Source organism: Petaurus breviceps, unplaced genomic scaffold, assembly GCF_028583685.1.
Source record: "Petaurus breviceps papuanus isolate PSGF00001 unplaced genomic scaffold, PetGlider_PUasm1.0 90702, whole genome shotgun sequence".
In the NCBI taxonomy this organism is placed as follows: domain Eukaryota; kingdom Metazoa; phylum Chordata; class Mammalia; order Diprotodontia; family Petauridae; genus Petaurus; species Petaurus breviceps.
In genome coordinates this window covers 7,842,017-7,868,584 of record NW_027187317.1, presented here as the reverse complement: position 1 = coordinate 7,868,584, position 26,568 = coordinate 7,842,017, and the positions used below count along the sequence as shown (strand labels likewise).

Below are 26,568 nucleotides of genomic sequence, written 5' to 3'. Positions count from 1 at the left end.
CTTTACTTAGATTGGAAACTAATCTCCATTTGAGAAGAGGGGCTTTGTGGTGGACTAAATGAAGGTACAGCCTAGGGGTGGAGTAGTATTTAGAACAGGGACTTTGTAATTGATTGAATGAATGGAAGGTCCTGGGGTGGGGTAGTACTTGGAGATTATTTAATCACACTTAGTAAATGCTGTATTTTGAATGATGTCATGTTTTGATCTTCTCTGTTCTTAATTTGTCACTGAATAAAATGGAGAGCACCTATGCTGGCATTTTGAACCTTGGGAAGTTGCTTTTCCTTGGCATTACATTACACCAGGTCATCCCAACACTGGAGCCAGTACTCTTACTCGCTGAGCCACCTGGACACCCCTTGATCCTCCTAATTAATCCACCTCTTAATCCTATTCTCTTGGTTCCTGGGAATCTGACCTCTAGTCACCCCAGTCCCATCAAGATCCTCCTTAGACTCCTCCTCAACACCCTCCCTAAGGCCCTCCTTTAGTCATCCTAGACTTCTTGACCACCCCTAGATCCTCCCCACAGTCTTTCTGTATTTAATAAGATCCCTCCACGAAGGGGCTCAGATTCAGTCTAGCTCATGTAGTTGAGATTCAATCTGGCTGCTTGTCAATACAAGCATCACAAATGCTTAGGCTCCTTAAGTGTCTACCCAATATGGTGAATCTTTAATAAACTTTGCTTTTCTTTGGCTGGGGAAAACAAATTGATTATTTTGCATAACTGATTATTATTTGAAGGAAGATCCAATGTTTGACTTTTCAATATCATAGGATGTCTTCAATTATTTCAAGAAATGTAGAATTGTCTCAATTACTAAACAAAATCAAATTTAATTCACTTTAATTTTTAGAAGTTACTTCCTTATACCATTTTTTTTTGGTGGGGGGAAGTGGGTAGGTGATAAAAGGAAACCACAGTGTGTTACCACCAGCAAAATCTTAGGAATCAGTGTTTTTGGCATTATGGGTGTCAGTACTGAAAGATGACTGCACCTGGACCTCACTGTTAATTTAAGATGCTGTGTAACAGTGATGTTTCTGGAAAGTCAAACATAATATTAATTATTTATGCATGGGTAATGATAGCTGAGCTTTATTTAAAACAAATGATTAGCCATGGTAATGATAATAACAATAATAGAGTTTATAAAATGCTTCACAGTTTCTATAAAACTTTATAAATATGACCTTATTTGATCCTTACAACAATACTGAGAAGCAGGTACTATTATTATTATTATTATTCCATTTTACAGATAAGGGCGATGAGACAGACAAAGGAAATTGACTTGCCCAAGGTCATAAAGCTAAGAAGTGTCTGAGACTAGATCTGAACTCAGGCCTTCCTAACTCTAGGTTACTATGCCCCCCAGTTTCCAAGAGAAATATAACTAGAATTACATTTCTTAAATCTGCTACTTGTTCAGCATTTTACAGACCATAGTCAATATTTTTCTGTAGTTGTAACATATCTATGCTATCTCTAACCATCATATGATTGAAAATTAATTGGAAATACTGAATATTAAGTTAGGTAGATGGTAAAGCTAGGAAATTGTTGACATAGGGGTTTCCAGTGGGAAATGGCTGGGCATCAAAAAGACTAACAGCAGAGGGGACCCTCCCCTTTGCTTTCTACCTCTCTTCCTCCCCCAGCTTGGGCCCAAGCAGAACCTATCAAGGCTGTTTGACTGCTCACATGCTTGAATGAGGTGGAAATCACCAATGATTTTCTGTTTGGCAAGATGGTGGACCAACATCCCTTGCTATCTGCTCAGCCTTTACCTCTTAAGGTCTGAAGTGCCCACCAGAAATTATATACTAGAGCCCCCTTAAACCTGCTAGAGGGGACCCCTACTGGGTTCCTTGGAAACCATCTAATAGGCTGCAATAGTAAAGAAATGTTTCACCTGTGTTGCTAGAAACATGCCACAGATTCCCACGGATTCAGGTCTGTTTCAGTTCAGTAGAAATAATACTAAGGCTTTGTTTCAATAGGAATAATACTGAGAATGTTTTGCTTCAACAAGAATAATACTGAGAAAGCTTTGATTCAATGGAACCAATGCTAACCTTTTAGAAACATATTCTGTTGCTAGCAATCACATTGTCTATAAAATTATGTCTAACAGAAAGCCGGGGCTGTCTTTTGGTCTGAGAGGCAGCCCCGGCCGGTTAATAAACAGTCCTATCAAATCATAATTGGCCTAGCTGTCCTGTTATATCTCAGTGTCCATTACAGGTCCTCCCATCTTCTTTGCCTCTAAGACTCAAAGATTCCTGGCACTGCCATTTGACCTACTTATATAACCTAAGACCCTCTGGATCCCTCCTTCAACCCTCAGGACTTTCCCATCCTCTCTGCAGCTAAACCTTCTTTTATGAGTTGTTATTCCCCAATTCCACTTTTGGGGAGTAGAATCTATCTAGTCTTTTTTAACAAGTGCTTAATAAATGTTATTCATTCATTCATTCACTTCCTACTCACCTTCTTTTTCAGTGGTGAAGCTGATCCATTCTGAAGCAGTGCTACCCACTAAGTTGTATGCCACCACCCTCAGCTTATAGCTGGTATAGGGCTGTAGATCCCCAATGCTGGCACTCTGACTTTGTCCAGTGTACCTGACTTCTGTTGGCCCAGGAGCACAGGGCATTTCTGTAGGCAGAGGGCATGGAATATAGAGTTCCAACTCATAACTAGAATGAAGAATGAAGATGACATTGAGACATCTCTTGTGATTAATCTAACTTTAAATTCCTTAAAACATAAAATTTTTTAAAAATATTTCATTCTGATTAAAGCACAAGTTTTTTGAGAAGTCATTTCTGAGGAACTTGCTTACAAAACCTCTTTATCCTAAGCAATGAAAGCTGGAGGTAAACTTCAATAGTTGTCAAGGTGATAGCAGAAAACATTGTCTTTCAAAAACCTCCAATAGAGGGAAACATCAATTTGGGATTGGAATACAGGTTTTCCTTCTCCAAATTCAGTATCCCATCCACCTTGCCATGATGCTTCAAAGAAAAGACCACAGTTCTTGGAATTCCCAAGCAGAATTCCATTCAAATATGAACCAGGAATGACTTTGCTTTGTTTTTTTTTTTTAAGCAATCAGGGTTAAGTAACTTGCTCAAGGTTACACAGCCAGTTATTTCTGGGTGTGGTGCTGAGTATCTGAGCCCAGATTTGATCCAGGTCATCCCAACACTGCAGCCAGTGCTCTCACTTGCTGAGCCACCTGGCCACCCCTAAGCAATTGGGATTAAGTAACTTGCTCAAGGTTACATGGCCAGGTGTTTCTGGGTGAGTGCTAAGTGTCTGAGCCCGGGATTCGATCTCCAGGTCATCCCAACACTGGAGCCAGTGCTCTTACTTGCTGTGCTACCTGGCTGCCCCACTTTATTTTTTTTAATTAAATTTTATGTTTATTTTTAGTTTACACCATTCATTTCCACAAGATTTTGAGTAACAAATTTTCTCCGTCTTTCCCCTACCCATCACCCCAAAACAGCGATCCCACTGTATACCCCCTCCCCCAGTCTGCTCTCTCCTATATCCTCCCCCATTTCCCCTCTGATTTTCTGGTAAGGCAAGATGGATCTCCATACCCCAGTGCCTGTATATCTTATTTCCCAGTTGCATGTAAGAAAATAATAATAATATATATTTTTTTGAACATTTGATTTTAAAACTTTGAATTCCAGATTCTTCCCCTTCCTCCCTTGTCACCCACCGTTACTGGGAAGATAAGCAATTCAATATAGGTTGTGCATGTGTAGTTACACAAAACATTTCCATAGTGGATATCTTGTGAAAGACTGACAGTATTTCCCTCCATCCTATCCTGGCCCCCACTTGTTCTATTCTCTACTTTGACCCTGTCCCTTTTCAAAAGTGTGTGCCTCTAACTACCTTCTCCCCCAACCTGCCCTCCTTTCCATCATCCCCCCTCTCATCCCCTTCTACCCTACTCTCCTGTAGGGTGAGATACCCTACTTAGTGTGTATGTCATTCCCTCCCTAAGCCAAATTCAATGAGTAAGGTTGACCCATTCCCTTTTGCCTTCCTGTTCTTCCCCTCCATTGCAACAGTTTTCTCTTGCCTTTTCTATATGAAATAATTTACCCTATTCTGTCTCTCCCCATCTCCTCTCATTATATTCCTCTCTCACCTCTCAATTTCACCTTTTAAGTATCATCCCTTCCTATTCAATTGGTCCTGTGCCCTCTGTCTATGTATACCTGTACCCATATATACACTCACATATGTATTCATATACCCTCCTATATAGACATATATATATATATATACATACATACATACATACATATATATATATATATATATATAAACATTTATATTCCCTTCAACTATTCTCATATTGAAAAAAGTTTCATAAGTTACAATTATAATTTTTCCATGTAGGAATGTAAGTTGTTCAACTTTGATAAGTTCCTTATGATTCCTTTTCCCTGTTTACCTTCTCATGCTTCTCTTGCTTCTATATCTGAATGTCAAATTTTCTATTCCACTCTGGTTTTTTTCATCAAGAATGCTTGAACATCCCATATTTCATTGAATGACCATATTTTCCCCTGAAACATGATAATCAGTTTGCTGGGTAGGTGATTCTTGGTTTCAGTCCCAGCTCCTTTGACCTCTAGAATACCATATTCCATTTCCTCAGTGTAGAAGCTGCAAGATCCTGTGTCATCCTGATTGTTTTTCCACAATATTCAAATTACTTCTTCCTGGATGATTCCTAATATTTTCTCCTTGATCTGGGAACTCCAAAACATGGCTATAATATTCCTAGGAGTTTTCTTTTTGGGATCTTTTTTCAAGAGGTGATCGGTGGATTCTTTCAACCTCTATTTTGCCCTCTGGTTCTAAAACATCAAGGAAATTTTCCTTGAGAATTTCTTGAAGGATGATTTCTAGGTTCTTTTTTTGATCATGGCTTTTGGGTAGTCCAATAACTTTTAAATTATCTCTTGTGGATCTATTTTCCAGGTCAGTGGATTTTCCAATGACATATTTCACATTGCCTTCTATTTTTTCATTTTGTTTTTCGGATCTGTATAATAGTATCTTGATTTCTCACAAAGTCACTAGCTTCCATTTGCTCCAATCTAATTCTGAAGGAATTGTTCTTTTCATTGAGCTTTTGAAATTCTTTTTCCATCTGACAAATTGAGCTTTTTAAGGCATTCTTCTCCTCATTAGTTTTTTGGACCTCTTTTGCCATTTGAGTTAGTCTACTTTTTTTTTTTTTGGAGGGCATTTGGATTTATGTGACTTGCCCAAAGACACATGGCTAATAACCGTGTCAAGTGTCTGAGGCTTGATTTGAACTCAGGTCCTCCTGACTCCAGGGACAGTGCTCTATTCACTGCATCACCTAGCCACCCTTTTTTTTTTTTGGAGGGCAATTGGGTTAAGTGACTTGCCCAAGGTCACACTGCTAGTTTTTGTGCTAAGTGTCTGAGGACAGATTTGAACTCAGGTCCTCCTGACTCCAGGTATGGTGCTCTATTCACTGCACCATGTAGCCACCCCCAAGTCTATTTTTTAAGGTATTATTTTCTTCAGTCAGATTATTGACTCACTTTTCATGATTTTCTTTTATCATTCTCATTTCTCTTCCCCAATATTTCCTCTACTTCTCTTATTTGGTTTTCAAAATCCTTCTTAAGCTCCTCTATGGCCTGTAACCAGTTCAGGTTTTTCTTGGAAGCTTTTGGTGCAGGAGTTCTGACTTCACTGTCTTCTTGCCATTCCATGCTTTGATCCTTTTTATCCCCAAAAAAGGAATCTAAAGTTGGATTGCTGTCTTTGCTTTGCTTCCTTTGTATGCTCATGTTGCTACTCAGTTTACTTGACTTTTGAGCTTTTTGCCACAGTAGAATTCTGCTTCCAGAGAGGAGAGCTTTGTCCCAAATGGCTGGGGTTTTTGCAGCTCCCAGAGCTATTAGTTGGCTGCCCTCTCTGAAGCCTCCACAGGCTCTGGCACCTGGTCTCATACCTCAGGACCTCCACCCAAAATAGCAATCCAGATCCAAGCAGGTTAAAGCAAGAGTGATTAACCCTCAGACTGGTTGCTTGGTCTCTCTACAATCTGCAGGCCAGGAGCTCTGAAGCAGCCACACGGCAGCGACTGCATGGCTACCATGCCTCAGCCGCTTCCCCCTCCAGGGTCAGAGGCCAGACTGCACTCTCCATCCCCCTATTCCCAAAGTCCACACTGAACCCTCAGTTTGTCTTTGGCATTTATGGGTTGGTAATTCTGAAAACCGCCACAGCTGCTGGTGATCCACTCTCCCAAAGTCCCTTCAGCTGTGGCTTTTCAGGGCTGCCCTGAGGCTAAAATCATGGACTCACACAGGGCTGGGCTCTGTTCCCAGTGTGCTACAATGGACTCTTCCTGCTGGCCTGCCTTCAGTGGGAGATTTGTTTCTCTTTGTCACTTTGTGTGTTATGTAGCTCTATAATTTGTTTAGAGTCATATTTTATAGGTATTTGAGATGGTTATGGGGGAAGCACATGGAGTTTTCCTGCTTCTATGCTGCCTTCTTGGCTCTGTGCCTCCCCATCCACCTTGATTTGTTTCTAAGATGTGGTGAGATTGAATTTATTTGAAGTGGTATGGACATAGAGTTAATTCCTCTCCTCTTTTCCCCTTCCCCTTCCTTCTTTCTCCATTCCTCTTCCCTTCCTCTTCATTCCCCTTTCCCTTCCTCTTTCTTTTTCCCTAGGAGAGGGTTGAATATAATCTAAAATATTCAAAAGATATTTTCAAAATAGTAAATATTCCCTTTTGATTGGAAAAGAATGACCACAGTGTACTCCCTGGAATCATGGATGTGTTCATTTATAAATCTTTTTAAAGTTTTTTTATTTCTAGGGGGCATCAGGAGAAGAATAAAGAAGAAAAGCAAATGAATTGGCTCATGCCCATCAGACAATACAGGATACTTTTAAGTGTACTTCTTTTTGAGAAAAAAATCATCTGAACAGCGTTTGATAACAAGTTGACCTAAATCTCAGCGGAACAGAGACTATGGAGATGGCCTGAGAAATAACTTTCAGAGAAGTGTAGTGGATTAGAAAGAAACATATTAATTGAGATTGCTGAATGATTTAAAGGATTGGATTAAATTGATAATATTTTAGAATCAGCGAGAAAGGTAAAGAAATATATCTAAATATCTTCTTTAAAGGAATATGTACAGAATAATTTTAAAACATCATTTAATGATAACGTGGTCAGTCATTTTAATAAAGAATATGTTTTATAAATCAGATTTATATGAACTGATACAAAATGAAGTAAATAGAACTCGTAAAATTGTATACATAATGTCTACAATGTCAAGGGAAAGAACTACAACAAATTAATTGAAACTGAAAAATGTGAAATTATAATAACCTTGCTTGGACCCAAAGAAGAAATATAAGGAGAATTCTTTGCCTGCTCCTTTGTAGAAGGGGAAGGGTCTATGGAAGTAGAATACTGAATATAAATCAGATTTTTTGATATGTTGGTTAGTTTTCGAGAATGTTTTTATTCCTCTTTTTTTTTCTTTATTACAAAGAAAAACCCTTTGGGAAGAATGAAAAAGCAGGGAGTATAAATGGGAAATATGATTGATTTAAAAACAAAAGATACCAATAAAATTTAATTTTTAAAAAGTGTGAGTAGGAAATTATGATAATTTATATTTCAGTTCACCATACTTCTACCACATATCTATTACTGATAACATCAATCCCACCAAATATTATAATAATTATATGAGATAATCAATATATGGACTTCATAAATCTTCAGGCTCTATAAAAATGTAAGCTAAATTTATCCCTCAATACTTAAATGGATTTATGATCTAATCAATTTCTATTTTCTTACCAGTGGTCATTCTGTGCAAATCTTAGTCATATTTAGGCCCTGCCTCAACAACAAAAAGAAGGAAGATGGAAAAGATCTGCAAATATTTTTGTAACAAATTATCTTTACTACCAAAAAAGTGAAATCACTACATTTGAATTCTAAAATCACAAATCCAAATGTGACTGGAGACAGGTAATAGAAATGACACTAAAGAGAACAGAGATGATAAATGCAATTGAATTAAATCAATTGTGCACTGAGGAGATTCATGCTGGAGGTGGCAAGATTGTGAGGGCATTGAAGAATTGAATCACTATCACTCTGAAGAAGGAAAAGATACCAGTCTGTGGGGGAAATGTCCTCACTTATACTGAAAAAAAAAAAAGGTGACTGAGAGAACATCAAAAGTGACTGTCCTATATTCCTAGTTTTCTGCATATAATGACATTTTTATGAGGATCCTACACATATAAACACTGAAAATATACTCAATAAGAATAGGCAGGCTTCTGTAAGTGATACTTCATAACAGACCACATTTCCCCATTGCAAAATTGCCTGAAAGATATAGTTGAAAACATTTCCATGACACTGGTTGTTAGCGAACTTTAAAAAAGCAGCAGAACACCTCCTTAAAGTCTCTTTTCCAACAAAGTGTCTCCCAGGAATACATAACAATTAAATAATACTTCTTGGAAGATATTATAAAAGAGACAATCTTATTAGCAGATGCTCTGATCATTATTAGGAGTCAGGGAATACAAGAGAGAACTGAACAATCGATTATCAAAAGCATTTGCCACAGTGATGGAAGAGATCCAGTGCAGAGTCCAAAGCAAAGATGTATTCCCTATAAATGGTGCTTATTGATGATAGTTAATTACACTGTCATGGAACACTGGACCTGAGTTCAAATCGGGCCTCAGACACTTACTAGATATGTGACCCTGGAAAAGCCTCAGTTTCCTCAACTGTTCAATAGGGATCATAATTAGCACCTATCTTTCAGGGTTGTTGTGAGGATTAAATGAGATAATATTTGTGAAACATTTAATGTGATGCCTGGCACATAATAGGCATGATATAAATGCTTATTTCCTTTCTTCCTTCTTTGGAACATTGATTCATAATTTAAAAAAAGAATTAGCTGACTTGTTAACATAGTCAAAAACTAAGATGATGAAGGATGCCTATTGTTGAGACTATGATAATGCAATTAGATGGAGGGCATATAGTTGGGTCCAGAATTAAATAGGAAGAAGAGAGGACTAGATTGTCTAATGGAAATCAAAAAGCTTCTGTACTTCTCCATAAAGCAAAGATTCATTTTTAATACCAAAATTATATTGCTGTTATTGTTTGACTAAGAGTCACAGAACAGTACAATATGTGAAAAATTAAAATGGAGTGTCACTCAGAGGAAATTGGAGAAATATATGGTGGTTGTGAACATGTTTCTGCACTAGGATGAAGGACAGGAGTTAAAATGTCATCAAATAAATGTATTTTCAAGGAAAATAATGAGCAGGTTATATGTGACTAGAACAATGGGTAAACAAGAGAAGGCCTCTTGACGGCCTCTTAATGTCATGAGAATGTATGAGAGGCCTCTACCATGTTGAGTGGACACCTTGGGATGAACTTGTTAGAGGAAAAGCACAGAGTTATACAGGTTGAACAGGCATATGATTGTAATATCTATTGCTGGAGGAGGTTATCATATCAATAAGATCACAGATCTATTTGAAAATATAATGACCATCATCATATATTTTTGTCCTTTTGTGTAGTGAAAACCTCTTTAATGTTGAATATGCTGGGAGACAATGGTAACTTTGAGTATAAAAGGAAGAAAAATCATCACTGGTGATGGATCCATTGGGGAGATTCCACTTCTGCAGTAATTAACCTAAGAAAGAAGTCAACTTCTCTACAATCTTTGATTCCCTGTCAACTTGTATGCAGAAGAGAGTGTTGTTTCCTTTTTTTCCCCCTCCAGAAGGGTTTGTTGTTCAAGTCTGTGGTCTATTCATAGAAGAGAATGTGGCTTAATGAATAGTAAAATAAGGGAATTGGGCCTGATGATTTCTAAGGTTTCTAAGTTCAGATTCTATGACCTTAAGAACTCATGAAGGGGTGGCTAGGTGGCACAGTGAATAGAGCACTAGCCCTGAAGTCAGGAGGACCTGAGTTCAAAGGCAGCTTCAGACACTTGACACACTTACTAGCCATGTGACTTTGGGCAAGTCACTTAACCCCAATTGCTCTCCAAAAAAAAAAAAAAAAGAACTCATGAACTGGTGACTTTGATGAGTAGTTAACTAGTCTCTGCTTAAAGGTCTCCAACGCGAGGAACCCACCAACTCCACAGGTAAACAATTCTTTTTTCTAGATAAATCTAATTAATTCTTAAGGACTTATGATATCAAGGTGATTGATATGATATCAAGGTTAAATTTGCCTCTTTGAAATTTCCACGCCTTGCTCCTAGTTCTGCTCTCTAGGACCAAACAAATATTCTGATCCCTTTTATATATGAGAGTTCTTAAAAAATTTGAAGACAGCTATCATGTCTCCCTTGAGCCTCCTTTTCTGCAGGCTAAAAATCTAAAACCTTGCTTTTTAATCTGAAGTAAGTCTTGATTCCCCTTTTAAACATTCTCTCTCTCCTGAAATTGCCTTGTACATTTTTAAACTGTGTACATGGTAAGTGAGTTTAGATGTTTGTTACACTTTTGGCCTTCAATGCTGATATATGGCACCATCAAAGAAAATTCAATATTGGAGTACCATTTTCCTAAGTGGAAAATGGATTGAAAATTCCTGCCACTTATCTGCCTAATTTTGATATTGTGAAGTTATAGTAGTTTTGATGCCCATCTGTTCAAAGACTGACATCAGATTTTTCTCTTCAGTAAGCACAAAAAGCCAGAGGGTTTTCATCTAGTTGATGACAATATGATGCCAATGGACCAGTGGTGGATACAAAGAAAAATAAAGGTTGATTCTAGACTGCTCTGACAGAACTAAGCAATTCTGTCAAAGATCTAGTTTTCCTCTCCTTGTTGGACTGGATCAGCATATATCTGATTTAACTTTCAAAAGTTCTGTAATTTCCAACCTTTGATGGCTGGAGAAATGATATCACATCTAGCGACATGTTCTCTGTGTGCATAAATCAGAACTTTTCATAGCCATTAGTTACCAATATTGCATTACTTACCTTCATCAGGATGTCACAATAGTTATGCAAAATATAATCAAGACATCTGTTTTCATGTATTTGAGATAAAGTGTTTTGAAGACTTTTAAAGTTGTCCTAGTTATCGTGTTACATTAAAACATTACTATCTTATTCACAGATGATTTTGTTAGATTGTCCACCAATTAGAATATTTATATTTTAGAAATTCCAGAAAGAAATAAAGAAAGAAAGAAAGGAAGGAAGGAAGGAAGGAAGGAAGGAAGGAAGGAAGGAAGGGAGGGAGGGAGGAAGAAAGAAAGAAAGAAAGAGAAAGAAAGAAAGAAAGAAAGAAAGAAAGAAAGAAAGAAAGAAAGAAAGAAAGAAAGAAAGAAAGGAAGAAAGGAAGAAAGAAAGAAAAATTCTATAGGAAATCAATTTGTTCAACTTTATCAGTGGCTTTGGCCAACCACATTTCTTTTTTTTTTTTTTGAGCAGTTGGGGTTAAGTAAGTTGCTCAAGGTTACACGGCCAGTTATTTCTGGGTGTGGTGCTGAGTGTCAGAGCCTAGATTCGATCCCCAGGTCATCCCGACAGCGGAGCCAGTGCTCTTTCTCGCTGAGCCACCTGGCCACCCCATCCACATTTCTTTTTTTCTAAGTTTGTATCAATCCAATCTATGAATAAAGATTATCTGGTTTGAATGTAATTATACAGATGTCTCTTATCTTGTTATTTTGCTCCTGGCCTGAAGGTAAAGCATTTCATATCTATTTTGCATATGCTTTGCATATACCTAATGTGTACATGTTATCTTTCTCAGTAAAATGTAAACTCCTTGAGGCTAGGAAGTGTTTCTCTTCTGTATTTGTATTACCAAAATTTAGCCTTGTGCCTAGAGCATAGTATTTTCTTAATAATGATAATTGCTAAATTAATTGCACTTTACCTTTCAACAATGCCATTGGGAGATGATGGAGGATTCCACTGGAAGTAGGCAGTCCTAGAGGTCAATGTCTGGATCTGGGGAGGGGGCTGCTGGGAAGGTGCAGCAGGGTGAGTAGTCAGTTGAGCCACTGGTCCCTTGCTACAACAATTGAAGCAGGTACAGGCTTCCACCCCAATGGAATAAGTAGTGAAAGGTTCCAGGTCATGGATTGTCTGCTGGGTGGCCATACCTTCAGACAACTATAAGAAGTCATGAGAAAAAAATCCACAAATCAGCATATGTTTATTATGTACACATGGATACAAAATGGCAAAAGATGTAAAGTCCTTGCTTTCAAGGAACTTAAAGACTATTTAGAGAGAAAATACCTTAAAATCATGTGGTGTAGTGTGAATAGAGCTCTGGATACAGAATCAAGATTTGTATTCAAATCCTGCCTCAGATATTTACTAGCTGTGTGACCCTGGTCAAGTTACAACTATTGTCTGCCTGAGTTTTCTCATCTGTAATATGTGGATAATGATAGCACCAACCCCCTAGTGTTGTTATGAAGATAAAATGTGTTCATATTTTTAAAACAATTTGTAAAAAATATTAGCTATTATTATTGTTAATATTATTGTTGTTATTATGTTAGATCGAAATACCACTATTTTCTGCTTGTAATCATAGGATTTAGAACTGGGAGAACTCCTACCAATCATTTAGTCTAATCTCATTTTACAGAGAAAATTGAGGCCAAGAGAAATTACCTGCCTAAGGTCACACCAATAGCAGGTATATGAAATGATATTTGAATTAAATCAGGTACTCTTACCACTGCATCAGGCTACTGTCTTGAGAAAGAGAGGAAGATTTAGGTGAAGTATTATCTAAATATAAGAGTTTATTACTATGTGGTTTTGAGGATTTCAAGTCCCATATCAGCAACTTTATCTGCAAAGTACATGAATTTAGACTAGATGATTTCTCTGATCCCTGCCTATTCTTCCATTCTGTTATTTCCACAATAAGAATTTTTAATTACTCAAGGGAACTTCTAAGGGATGCTGGGTCATTTCTTTCTCAAGAGGTCTTGATTAAGTTGTATCCATATGAGTAGGAATGAATTTAGTATAAAAGTAAGACTTTAGTAAAAGTGGAAATTCCTAGAATGGACTTTAAATTTCAGCTAATCTAGTTTTGCTTCAATGAGACTTCTGAGGAGCTTGTCTCATCCCTCTATATCTTTTGGTTGTCCAATACCGTAGGCCTGGTTTTGGATTGACTAGAATGGGTAGCTGAGAAGATGGCTCAAGGAAATGAGGGTGAGGGACATATTGGTTACAATGAATATTTTCTTTGAGTAGTTCTACTGCCTTACAATCTATCAGTGGTATCCATAAGGAAGCTCATTTTCTGTGGGTGCTGTAGTTATGATTTGGGCCTATAATCTAGCTGGCTTATATCTGAGTGTTGGTTTTTGGGTAACTAAGACATATTTTTGTTAACAGTTTCAAATCTCTTCTCCTCATGACCCAAACTCATATTTTTATTAGAGCTTCTGCCATGTGGTAAAATAGACTGGATAATGTTTCTCTTCCTTTCTCTGTTTCTGGTGGGGAATGAGAGCAGGGAGATGAAGAAATCTTGGGCACCTGGTCTAAGGTAGATGCAAAGCAAGTGACTTGGGTCAACCATAAATTGAATGATCATTATCCTGAACAGTCAAGACTTAACTATCTGAAGCATAATGTTGTTGTGGAATAAAGTTGAGCAAAATAGCTCCTAATAATTTCTTTAATTTCATCTTCACTGGTTATTAATTTACCTGTTTCATTTTTGGGTTTTCTTTCTTTTTAAAAATCAAATTAGCTAATGGTTTATCTATTTTTTTTTCATAAAATCAGCTCATAGCTTTATTATTTTTACTTCTCTACTTTCAATTTTATTAATCTCTCTTTTTATTTTTAGGATTTCTAATTTTGTTTTTAAATGAAGATTTTTAATTGATTGTTTTTCTAGTTTTTTTTTAGTTGCATGTCCAATTCATTGATCTACTCTTTCTTTTATTAAGGTAAGCATTTAGAGAGATCAATATTCCAACCCCCCTAAGTACTGCTTTGATAGTGAAAGTTAGAATGGAAAGAGCTCTGGCCAGAGTTCTAGGAGTCCTGTGTGTGAATCCTGTCCCTGCCACTTAGTAAACTAGAAAATCTTATGGTGTTCTTGAGAAAACAATGGATTCAGAACCACGAGCTTTTGGAGTAAAATTTCCATTCTTCAACTTGCTACCTGTTTGACTTTAGGCAGGGCACTCAGTTCCTCTGAGCCTCAATTTCCTTCTTTGTAAAATGAAGTTAAAGTGGGCTCTAAGTTCACTTCTGATTCTAAGCCCTGAGAGGCAGCGTCTTCTAGTGGGCACAGGGTTGGATCTGGAGTCAGGAAGATGTTGGTTCAGCTCCTGCCTCATACGCTGACTAGCCCTGTGACCTTGGGCATGTTGCCAAAACTTTTTTTCTGAGCCTTACTTTCTTCATTTGTAAAATAAGTGGATTGGACTAGATGGCTAATGAAGACCCTTCCAACTTTAAATCTATGATTCCAAGTTACTTCACCCCTTTGAATTTAGTTTGAAAAATGGGATAAAATATTAGATTAGGGATAAAAAATGGGTATAAAATATTAGATTTTGAGAAGTCTATATTTTTTATAGCTTTGCCAGTAGGTAGAGTTTTCTCCTATTTGATTTACCTGTTCAGGCCTCTGAACATATTAGGAGAACTTTCATACATTAATTTATTAGTATTATCTTCAATTTATCTCACTTTAATGACTTTCACGTTTTTTTTACACTTCTAAACACTTAATTTGACTTGGGGAATTATTTTTGTCTTTCTAGACAAAAACTTAGTTAAGTAAAGAAATTGGTCTTGCTTAACTATGCAGATGGCAATTGAAACTAGAGGCAAGAAAAAGAAAAAAAGGAAGGAAGGAAGGAGGAAAGAAAAAAGGAAGGAAGGAAGGAAGATGGGGAGAGAGGGAGGGAGAGAGGAAAGAAGGAAGGAAGGAAAGAAAAGAGAGAGATGGAAGGAAGGGGAAAAAAGGCCTATGGAGAAGAATATGCTATAGCACCAATATGCAGGGAAAATAGTAACACAAGACAGATACATCCTTGTCCAGGAAAAACAAAACAAACAAAAAAACAAGACATTAGGTGAAACAGTACTGCAGGTGGCAATGAGTTCTATAACAAAAGGCTTATGGATATTGCAAATACTGGGATCCAGTTATGATGTATTAACAATGATATTGTGAAAGATATGTTGGCCAAGATAACTTTATGTGGGCTTTCCCTATACGGTGTTTTCTAGTAAAGGTGTCATATACTCACCACCATCTCTGCCCCTCTGGTGTGGTTAGAGAACAGCCTGTAAAGACTCACAATACCATTGGGCTTCAGGGGAGTGCTAATATTGACCACAGCTTGAGTGGAGAAGACAGCGTGGAATTTTGGAGCTTGGAGGCCTTCTGGAGGAGCTGGGCCTGTTTTACATTGTGCCCAGCTACTGTGTGTCTTTCCTGCTGAATTCCCGGACCAGACCTCCAAAGAAAAACAGGCAAGTCATAAAGTCATAAACAAAACACCCTTTAGTTGAAACAAAGTGAGAACAGCATAAACTTTGGGGTTATTGCATCAGCAATATAATAACAGCATAATAGACAAGTTATAGGTTCAAAGACAAGCGGCATGCTCATACTTTGAGTGAACTTTATTCTTTTTATTCAGTGGAAATACTAACACAAAGCATCCTTGATTCAAAATTCAGCAGCTTGAATTAAGCTTGATTAAAAAATGCCTGTCTCAGAGAGCCACGCCAAGTGATTTTGTCAGCTTCCCTCAACTGGATGGATCTGCAGACTACATAAAACTCAGCAGTTATTAAACATGGTCCCCACCAAATCTGCATGAAAATTAAATTTTCCTTTCATCAAGAAGGGAATAAACATATGGAAGGATGCATAATCTTATTTATCAAAAATCATTTGTATAATTAAACACGAATATCCTAAAAGGTTGCCTTAGGTCATCATTTGCATGAGTAAGTAATTTGTAGAATGTCAGGTACAATAGACAGAGTAGATGGATGTGTGAGTGTATAGGGTTAAATTAGGCTCAATGATAGCCAACTACATAGTGATCAATCAGGATGATAGATCTAAATGGCAATACGACAAGACTGAGCGATTTTTAGTATAATTATCCCTTAGTAAGCTTTCATGTTGAACAATTCTAACTTCAGTAAATTTTTTTCTCATTCAACGTCTTCTCCACTGGTTTTTTTCTTTTATAGTTTGCCCCAAGCTTTTAAGGAGAAACTCAGGGAACACTTTCAATTTTCTAACATGCAGGTTCAAAGAACATCAAGCATTAAAAATATGAGAGAAGTTGTCAGTGAAAATTTTTGCAGTAAGAACCAAAAGCTTTTTTAATTCATTTTTAATATCATCAATATTTGAAATTAGTTTTGTTCCCTCCCAGAGCACTATTTATGATAGCTAGCACTTATAGAGTGCTTTGGGGTTTGTAAAACACTGTATGTTATTTCATTTGATCTGAGAATGGATATTTCTATCCACTGCGGACAGTATTCTTTAGTGAAGTGAAATTTCTGAAAAGCTTAGTTTCTAATTCAGTGGTTTTCAGACTGGTGCTTAAATATATTTATCTAAAAACTCCTCACTGATAGAAAGATTCACCAGTAGCATGTTCAAGTAATAATGATAATATTTTATACTGATATAATGATACCCTAGAATCATCTTCCTGACTTGAAATCTAGCCTCAGACACTTATTAGCTATGTTATCCTGGGCAAGTCACTTAACCCTATTTGCCTCAGTTTCCTCAGAAGGAAATGTCAAACCACTCCAGTATCTTTGCCAAGAAAACCTGAAATGAGATTATGGAGAGTTCAGACATAACTGAAACGATTTATTTATGGGAGTAGTGGCATCAGTAAAGTCAAATATAACATTTTGTCAGTCTCAAGGGCTAGATTTCATTTTGGAGCCATAATTTTTCCTTCAATTCTTAAAAATGTTATGTAATTATAAATACTATACAACCTCATTATAATATTAGTGTTGGAAGGACAAATCCCTTCTGTAGACTCATTGTGTACAATATGTCCCAGAGGGCACAGATGCAGAAAATGCCAGTGCTTAAGTTCTCAGACGTCAAGTAATTCCTCATTTTTTTTTTTTTGCTTTTTTGGAGGGCAACTGGGCTTAAGTAACTTGCCCAAGGTCACACGGCTAGGTTTGTGTGTGTGTGTGTGTGTGTGTGTGTGTGTGAAGTGTCTGAGGCCGGATCTGAACTCAGGTCCTCCTGACTCCAGGGCCGGCACTCTACTCACTGCACCACCTAGCTGCCCCAATTCCTCATTTTCTATATGTATGGGGACATACTTTGTACCATCCAAATAATATAATTATTATTATTGCATAATCAGTATTAACAACAATACATAACAATAAAATAATTAATTAATCAAATAATAATGAGCCTTGATAGCATGGTAATCTATTATATAACTGTAGATATACTTATTTGTGTATATATATACATATTCATATATATGCATAAAAATATACAGGAGAAGGATGTATGATTTTGTTAATGTGGATAAATCTGAGAATGAGAGCTTGTCATCAGCAAAGCAATCTTGATTTGTCTCTTGCCTAGTAGATAAGTCCCAGGGAGTAAATACAGTAGTAAAGTAACTTGCTTTGGGCTACACAATAATTAAGCATTAGATAAAATATTTTAAAAGCAAGTCTTCCTAACTTTAAAACCAGATCTCTACATCAGTGACATCTCATAACAAAATGGTAGCCAAGTCATGACTCCCAGGGGAATGCAGACAATTGCTTGGAGGGCATGGCTTAGCTCCAAAACAATCACACCTATCTTTTATCTGCAACACTGTCCATTCTTTTTTGTTTCCTTTTTTCAGCCTTTCCAAGTATGTGCCTATGGTCAGCTCCCCAGGAAGTTATAACCTAACTGCTACCTGGGTACTCACTATAGCTGCTGTGAAGCTGCCACTGGGAACATCTCCAACCCACCTTACCACCCCCATCCCCCCCAGCATACACAACTCTGCCCTGCAGATCATCTTCTTCCATAGCAGTTACTTCATTCGATACTCCTCACTTTTCATTTGGGGTAGAAAAGAGTGTGTCATATAGGCATGAATGAATTGTCATCCATATTAAAGATCTTACACTGCCTTTTCCCCAAACCCATCCTCTCTTCTGAACTTTCCTTTTACTGTCCATGGCACCACCGTCCTTCTAGTAACCACTGGTCTCTACATCAAAATCATGCTCACTCTTCCTTATCCCATATCCAATCATTTGCTTAATTTTATCATTTCTACCTTCACAGAATCTCTTGCATTTTATTGCTACTCATATAGCTACCACCCCAGTTCGGAACATCATCTCCTTTCTCCTGGATTATTGAAATAAGATCCTAATTGGTCTTGCTGTCTCATCTTTCTCTCTTCTAATTTATTCTTCACACAGTTACCAGTTTAAGAAATGATTTTCTTAAAGCACAGATATAACCATGTCACTCAGTAAATTCTTATGGTTCCATACTGACCCTAGGATCATCTTTACTGAATCCTTTTAAACTTCTATTGTATAAATGTTATGACATGCATAATTATTAGCACAGTAGCATTATACATAATTTATAAATAAACACATAAATAAATGCATGTATACTCAAAAATTCTTCACTGATAGAAAAGCATGATCAGGAAAGTATGGAGACCCCTACCTGTCTGATAATATGTATTATATATATATACATATATATGTATATATATATATATATATATATCTTTATAGACTGATAGAACTTCTAGCAAAAAAACTAGATAGGAAAAGAACATTTTTGTCCACTAGGGTATAATAACAGGGCATGCGCAGGAACAAATGTCCTTTTGTCTTTGATGGAAGACCTTCATAACACATTGCTATTTTCTTTTCTTAAAAAAAAAATAATCATTCAATTTGAGATCAAAACAACACTCATAGAAATCAACATGCATATGCAAATAGGAACAGGGCATTTACATGAGCTTCAGTGAAAATGGATAGCAGTTAGAGTGGAGAGAAAGCTAGAATGAGATTAATGAGAGGCTGTGGATTTCAATAAAGCATTCATAAAGACTGTGTTTTTATGACATTAAAATATCCATCTGAAAAAATAAAAATGTTCATCAATAACCTGAATATTTTGTTTAAATAGTGAAAATCTCCTTACTCCCAAATCATGGGGGATGGAAGAGGTAGAGGATCATAGCTTTAGAAAAGGAAGGGTCCTCAGAAGTAATCTAGTCCAACCCTTTTGTTTTACTTATGAAGAAACCAAGGCCCATAGAACTTGATCAAGGTCATACTTGATTGTATTTCTAGGTAATTATTTCTAGCAAGGCTGGAGGCAGAGGAATTGAACCATAAATGCTGTTTGTTTAAAAAGAACCCCAAAATATAAATCTAGGAATGTAACTTTAAACTTTATATAGGATCATGAAACTACAAGGAATCCCTTCTAGTTCAATGCCCTCATTTTGCTGATTTAGGAAACTGAGGCCCAGAAAAGTTAAGTGACTATTTTCCAAGGTCACACAGGTAGTATGTCTCAGCCTATGTCTTTGGGTTCCAAGTTCAAACCACTTTCCACTATTATCATGCTGTTTCTGGTCATAAAGGACAGCAGTTTGACCAATAAAAAGACCAGTAGGCAACAGGATGATAACTGGCATATATATATATGTATATATATATATATATATGTATATATATATATATATATAAGTTTGAGCCTTTTAAAGGACGTCACAAGAATTATTTCATTTGAATTTTCACAGCAACCTTGTGAGGCATAAAGCATGAGTATTATTTTCTCTGGTTAATTTTTGTTATTGAATCATTTTTCATTTGTGTCTGACTATTCATGACTCCATTTGAGCTTTTCTTGTCAGTGATACTTGAATGGTTTGCCATTTCCTTTTCCAGTTCATTTTACAGATGGGGAAATTAAGGCAAATAAGGTTAAGTGACTTGCTCAGGGTCATACAGCTGATAAGTGTCTGAGGCCAGATTAGAACTCAGGAAGATGAGTCTTCCTGACTCCAGGCTTGTCACTATCCACTACATCACCTAACTGCCTTATCGATGAGGGAATTTAGGATCAGGGTGGTATAGTAGGGATTTGCCAAAGATATAAGAATTTGCCTTTGGCAAATATAGCTTTCATAATACTGTTTCTGTTGATAGTAAAGAAATAATTCAAACCCAGGACTTTTTATTCCACCTCTAAGTGGTTGAACCTCTCACCCTGGGCAGAGACAGGAAACATAATTAGGGTAGGGTGGTGGAGATGCCACCAAGTTGTTTCACTCTGGAAGCCTCCCCAGGTAATTTAATGTCTTCCAGATAACCAAGTAGCAAAAGAAATGGGTATGACTAAGAACTGAGAACCTTTAAAGATGTTTAAGGAATGGCCTCAGATGAAGTAGGAAAGATTTATGTCTGGACATTCAGACATAATCATCTGAAGCATCTATAAAATAAGAGGATTAGATGAGAAGGCTTCTGAGGGATATTTCTACTCCTCAATTTGTGTCTTTCTGCAGAAGAATGAAACATGTAAGGGATATAGTTTTGGGAAAATTAACAATTGATTTATTAATTATGGCTAGCAAATAATCAATAAATTGAGGTCAGTGACCTTCAATACCCTTGGAGAGTTGATGTGCCCAAGAGGTGGAAATAAATTCTGATTGGTTAACAATTAATGAGAATGAATATTATACTGAGAAATAGCCTTATTCTAATAAGGAGCTGGGGGAAACATGACTCTTATCACATCACTCTTGGACAAAGAACTGATTTTCACACAGACCACATCTGCCTTGGACAGTCTAGACAAAGAGATCTACCTCCACCCCCACCACCTAGTTGAACAATGGCTTGGAATTCACCTAGATAAGATTCTCTTTATCATTTAATCAGAAATAAAATTTCCTAGTTAGGTGGAGGTCCACATAAGATTGGGCAGAATGTTTTTTTTTATTTTTTGCTTTTTGGAGGACAATTTGGGGTTAAGTAACTTGCCCAAGGTCACACGGCTAGTTTTTGTGTTAAGTGTCTGAGGTCAGATTTGAATTCAAGTCCTCCTGACTCCAGGGCTGGTGCTCTATTCACTGTGCCACCTAGCCGCCCCTGATTGGGCAGCATGTTAACCCAGTCTCATCATCAGTCCTGTCCTTTAGAGGCAACCTTGACCTAGCCTTTAAATGAGGAAATAGAAAGGGAAAACTCCTGGATACCATCAACCCTATTAGTGCTTGGTTATTAATAATCATTTCTTTCAATATCCAGCCCCTAATCACTCCTGAATTCCAGTTGTGTATCATCAACTGTTTATTAGACATTTCAACCCAGATGTCCCAGAAACAATCCAGAATCAATAAATATAAAACATTATCCCCACTTCCCCACTCTTCTTATGAATTCTCATATTACTGTCAAGCATATCACTATCCTTCTAGTCACTTAGGTTTGCGTCAGTGGTGTTACTCTGAACTCCAACTTGGCCTACACATACAGTCATTGCCAAATCTTATGTTTCTGTCCCCACAATATTTCTCATACACGTCCCCTTCTCTCTACTCATCCAGCCACTGCCTCAGTTCAAGCCCTTATCACTTCTCACCTAGATTACTGCAATAGCTTCTCACTGGCCTTCCTATCCCAAGTTTCTAACCATTCCAATATATCTGCCACAGAATTTCCAAAGTGACTTTTCCAAAGTGTAGATCTGACCTTGCCATTCTCTAGTCCACAAATGCCAGTCTCCCCTACTACCTTTCAATCAAATATCAATTCCTCTGACATTTAAAGCTCTTCTCAATCTGTCCCCTTGCTGCTTTTCCAGTCATAACGCATTGTTTGTCTCCATAGTAGAGGCCTTGGCTCTGGTTGTTGGTAGCTCCTAGAATGATCTCCCTTCTCCCCTCCACCTCTGGGGATCTCATGTTGCCTTCAAGGAAACATGAAGGTGGGTCATGTGCCACCTTCTGCCAGAGGTCTTTCCTGGTCCCCTCCAGAACAGTGCTTCCCCTCTAATATTAACTTGCATGTACTCTGCGTGAATTTTTCATGTGTGTGTGTACATATTATATATATCTATATATAGACATACATGCACATATATATCTACACATATCTACATACATATAGATATATAGCTATATCTACATACATACAGATATATAAACCTGTTTTATATAGTTTTATATATACATATATTATCGTATTCCTTAGAATGTAAGCAACTTTAGAGACTTTTGTTTTCATATTTCAGCCTTTAGGGCAATTCCTGGCAGATAATAAGCCCTTAAAATATTTGTTGAATGACTGATTTATGATACTTTCAAGCCTTGCCTCTGACACATACTGACTATGTGACCCTGGAAGAATCCCTTAACTTCTCAGTGATAGAGGCAGCTCTTAGGTATTAAAGTTGTAGACAAAGTTCTGGCCTGAATTGATAGAAAAAGTCCCCTATAGCAATAAAATCACCCCTAAACCCAGAGTAACACAGGATTTTGATTATATGCTTGAGGAAAACAAGAAGAGGACCACTTAGGGAATTCCACTATAATTTTGTTTATGGTGAGCTAAGATGACCAAGTACAACTCTTTATTTTGGAAGGAGAGGATGGTAATAATGGACCTTTAATTTCATTTGTACAGAGAACTGGTCAGGACAATCTCCAGCTGTTTTCTGGGCAAACTTGACCTTTCTCAGCTTTAGTTGCTTCATTTGTAAAATGGAGATAATAACAACACCTACTCAGGGTTCTTCTGAGGATCAACTGAGATAACGTATAAACAGTGGGTTGTAAGCCTTAAAACTCTAGTTATTGCTAGTTATTCTTATTATAAATTCAAACTGACAATTTTTTTGCAGCTTTGAGGCTTAAGGAGTTGCTTGGGGGAGAGAAGTTCAGTTGACTTATCCAAGGTCACACATGCATTATATGTCAGAAAGGGGCCTCAGACTCAGAACTTTGTGAATCTGAGGCTTCCTCAATTCACTTTGATATGCTGCTGTTTAGGAGAGGAAAAAAAAATTCAAGTGAAAAACTAGTCACCTTGGGGTGGCTAGGTGGCACAATGAATAGAGCACTGGACCTGGAGTCAGGAGGACCTGAGTTCAAATGCGGCCTCAGACACTTAACACTTACTAGCCGTGTGACCTTGGGCAAGTCGCTTAACCCCATCTGCCCCTCCAAAAAAAAAAGAAAAAAGAAAATTAGTCACCTTCTAATAAATAATGGATTAAATAAATGTTATCTATTAATAGTATATGTGGTATAAATCAGAAAGGGCTTAGCGCAAACAAGATGGGGCAGGAACTTCCACAGAAAAGAAGAATTGGTATTTCATTTTCAGTCAACATGGAAAAGAATACGAATCTTAAACAACCAAGACTGTATTCAAAGAAAAGTCAGATTTCAGTACCAAGGCTTTATAATCCATACCCTAGAGCTGAACTACTAATGAAAAATAAATAAGAATGGGGATGATCACTCACACTCATGTAATCAGTTCTCCTTTTTTCCTTTCACCTTTTGTTTTTTATTGACTTAAAAAAATCAAAACACCAAAGCAGAAAATATTCATTGAGAACAGTGTCATTTGCATAGATTGCAGTTAGTCTGAACACAGTCTGTGGCATCCTCAGATGATAATTTACAATACAGTAGTAAATGTGAAGATGAGTTAAAAGGAAAACAAAACAAAACAAAAAACTCATGACTATGAGTTATGAGACTTCCAAAGTGTGTCGTTAAGACAGAACAGTGATTCTCACCCTTTAGTAGTGTTTGCATATGTGTTCTGGAGAGGAGAGATGTGAGAAGGAACTTCACCCATATTTTTTTGCACCCATAGTTCTATGGGTGTGGAATGAAGCATATAGTATCAGATTCTTTGACATGTTGGTTTTCCTGAAAATTTTTTTTCTTTTTTTTCACTCTGTCATAACGGATGGCTCTCTGAGACGGGAAGAGGTGATACACTGAGAAATATAGGCAATGTAAAAAGAAAAGATATCAATAAAATTGATTTCAGAAAATTCACAAACTGTGTTTTATGAAAACCTAGAGCTATGTGCAATGTAAACAGGGCTTATGTGAGAAAAAACAATTGAAAACAGTGATATTTGCTTCAAATATTAAATATGAAGTTATTCATGGATCAAACCTATGTAATACCCATGACAAATTTTTTGCATGAAACAAGTTTAATTTTTCCTTTTTTAGTGCACAATTTTCCAATCCCAATCCACCGGGGATTTTAAACCCTCCTATTCCCACAGAACAGCATTTCAGGAATCTGTCAGTATGTTTTATGCCCAAACATATTTCAAAGTCAAATTTAGTTTGGCAAATGCTTCAGATGAACATATAAGGTGCTTTAAGGTTTCTCTCCTAACTCAGGCATTATTTGTAGATGTGACACACTAAACTCAATGTAAACTATTGGCTGTGACTCTATTAACAAACTAGTATCAATGACCTACAAATCAGTAGACTATGTCTCTGTTGATGTTTCTGTTATCAACCTAATGATTTGTTTATTTAACTGATGTCAACTGTTTTCTGGTATGTCAAACTCAAATTATGCTCATTCTTACTCGTTTTTTGTTTAAGGATAATCATTTCATGTTTTTGTTGTTGTGGTGGTTGTGGTTTCTATTTTTAAAAAATATTTTAACAAAAAGAATCTGTCACTAAGGTGCCCAAATTATATCGAGATGGAAATAATTAGTCCAGTTGACTAGGTTTTGGCCTGTTGTGAATCTGGGAACATCTGGAAGTAACAAAAAGCTCCAGAGAGCATGACTGCACCTCCCTAAAACAAACTTTCAGATTTGTTGGAAACATGATGAGCCAGATCAGGGACAACAAGGCCTAAAGACTATGTAGACTAGCTTGGGGTTGTAGGGTAAGTGATCTCTATATGTCTTAGCTATGAGTATCCATAGACAGAAGTCTAGGGAGGTGTGCATAGGGGAGTTTGAAAGGTGACATGGAGAAATCCAGGCTGAAACCACATGTTAGAAAGTTTAACAGCAGAGAGCAAGAACCTTTCTATGTGAATCCTATCAAAGGGATGTACAAAAATAAAACATGGGCTTCTTGAATCCCAGGCTAATAATCTTTCCACTAAACCATATTGCCTTCTTTGGGTTGCTGGGTCAGAGACAGGTTAGCAGCAAGAAGGTAAGACTAATTAGATACTGAACCATTCATGTCACGAGTTTCTTATATTGTCCATGTTTAGGGGTCAGGATAGTCCCAGAATCTGAAATAGCATTAAACCCATGGATTGAATTTCAGTGGCTACATTTGAAGATGTTAAAGGGGTGCTGAATCAGGAAACCCAGTAAATAATTATGAAAGCTATACATTTTCAATTTCTAGCCACGTTATAACTTATGTACAATTCTACTTTGGATTACCTGTAGTGTAATCAGATATTCAAATAAATCCAGTACATGTATTTACTTGACTGTCTTACTACTGGAATAAACATTATGGTGTTTATCACAATGGCCACAGTTCAAGACAGGCCCTGATTCATAAAGTATCTCCTCTTTGTTACACTTCTCAGAAGCAATTCCCCCAGGTGTCTCTGAGACATACTGGTTTTCTTTTCTTCAGTTTGGAACAGGAATATGTGAATCCAACTCAAACCTACTCAGGAGAGCTGATTGTTAAATTTTAATGGTAACTATCTACAACTTGGAATCCACACAAACTACAAATCAGGGCCTAACTATCTGCCTTATGGTCTAGTCCCAAGAAAGTATTAGTAATGCAGATTAAAGTTAATTATGTATCCTATATACTTTTTTGGGGGAGTGGGGGAGCCAATTGCTTAACTTTTGCCAGTACAGTCTTGATTTGGACTCAGCTAAGCACTTCTCTATGGATTTTCAAGGGCAAGAAAATATACATATAAGACACTTATTCTCCTCCCAGAATTATCCTGGCTGAGTTTTTACAGAATGAATGTAGGGGATTTACTTCATGTCTCTGCTCTAAAATGGGGACAACAATATTCGCATTACCTATCACTTAGGGCTATTGGGACAAAACCAATTTGAAAATCTTAAAGTGCTATATAAGATGACCCAAAATTAGTGCAATTTTAAGCTTTAATAGTTTAAATAAATAGTTAATAGTTAAACTTAAGTAGCTTAATAATTTTAAGCCTTAGTAGCTTAAAATTGCACTATGACTTTTGGGGACACTGTATATAAATGAGTTAATATAATTGTTATTATCTTTATTACTAATATTGACATGATGATGTGTTCTTTTTTTCCTTCATTTTCTACTACTACTACTACTACTACTACTACTACTACTACTACTACTACTACTACTACTACTA

General features: G+C 36.9%; 1 protein-coding gene across 1 annotated transcript in view; it reads right to left on the bottom strand.

Moving 5' to 3' along the window:
• The window catches only part of USH2A (usherin), a 1,033,591-nt gene that overhangs the window by 29,968 nt on the left and 977,055 nt on the right, over positions 1–26,568 (bottom strand). Inside the window, exons 65-67 of the mRNA XM_069066041.1 lie at positions 15,408–15,617; positions 12,035–12,273; positions 2,501–2,709 (exon numbers count right to left, since the gene is read on the bottom strand). Of these exons, the coding sequence (XP_068922142.1) occupies positions 2,501–2,709; positions 12,035–12,273; positions 15,408–15,617 (658 nt within the window). The remainder of the gene's footprint in view (positions 1–2,500; positions 2,710–12,034; positions 12,274–15,407; positions 15,618–26,568) is intronic.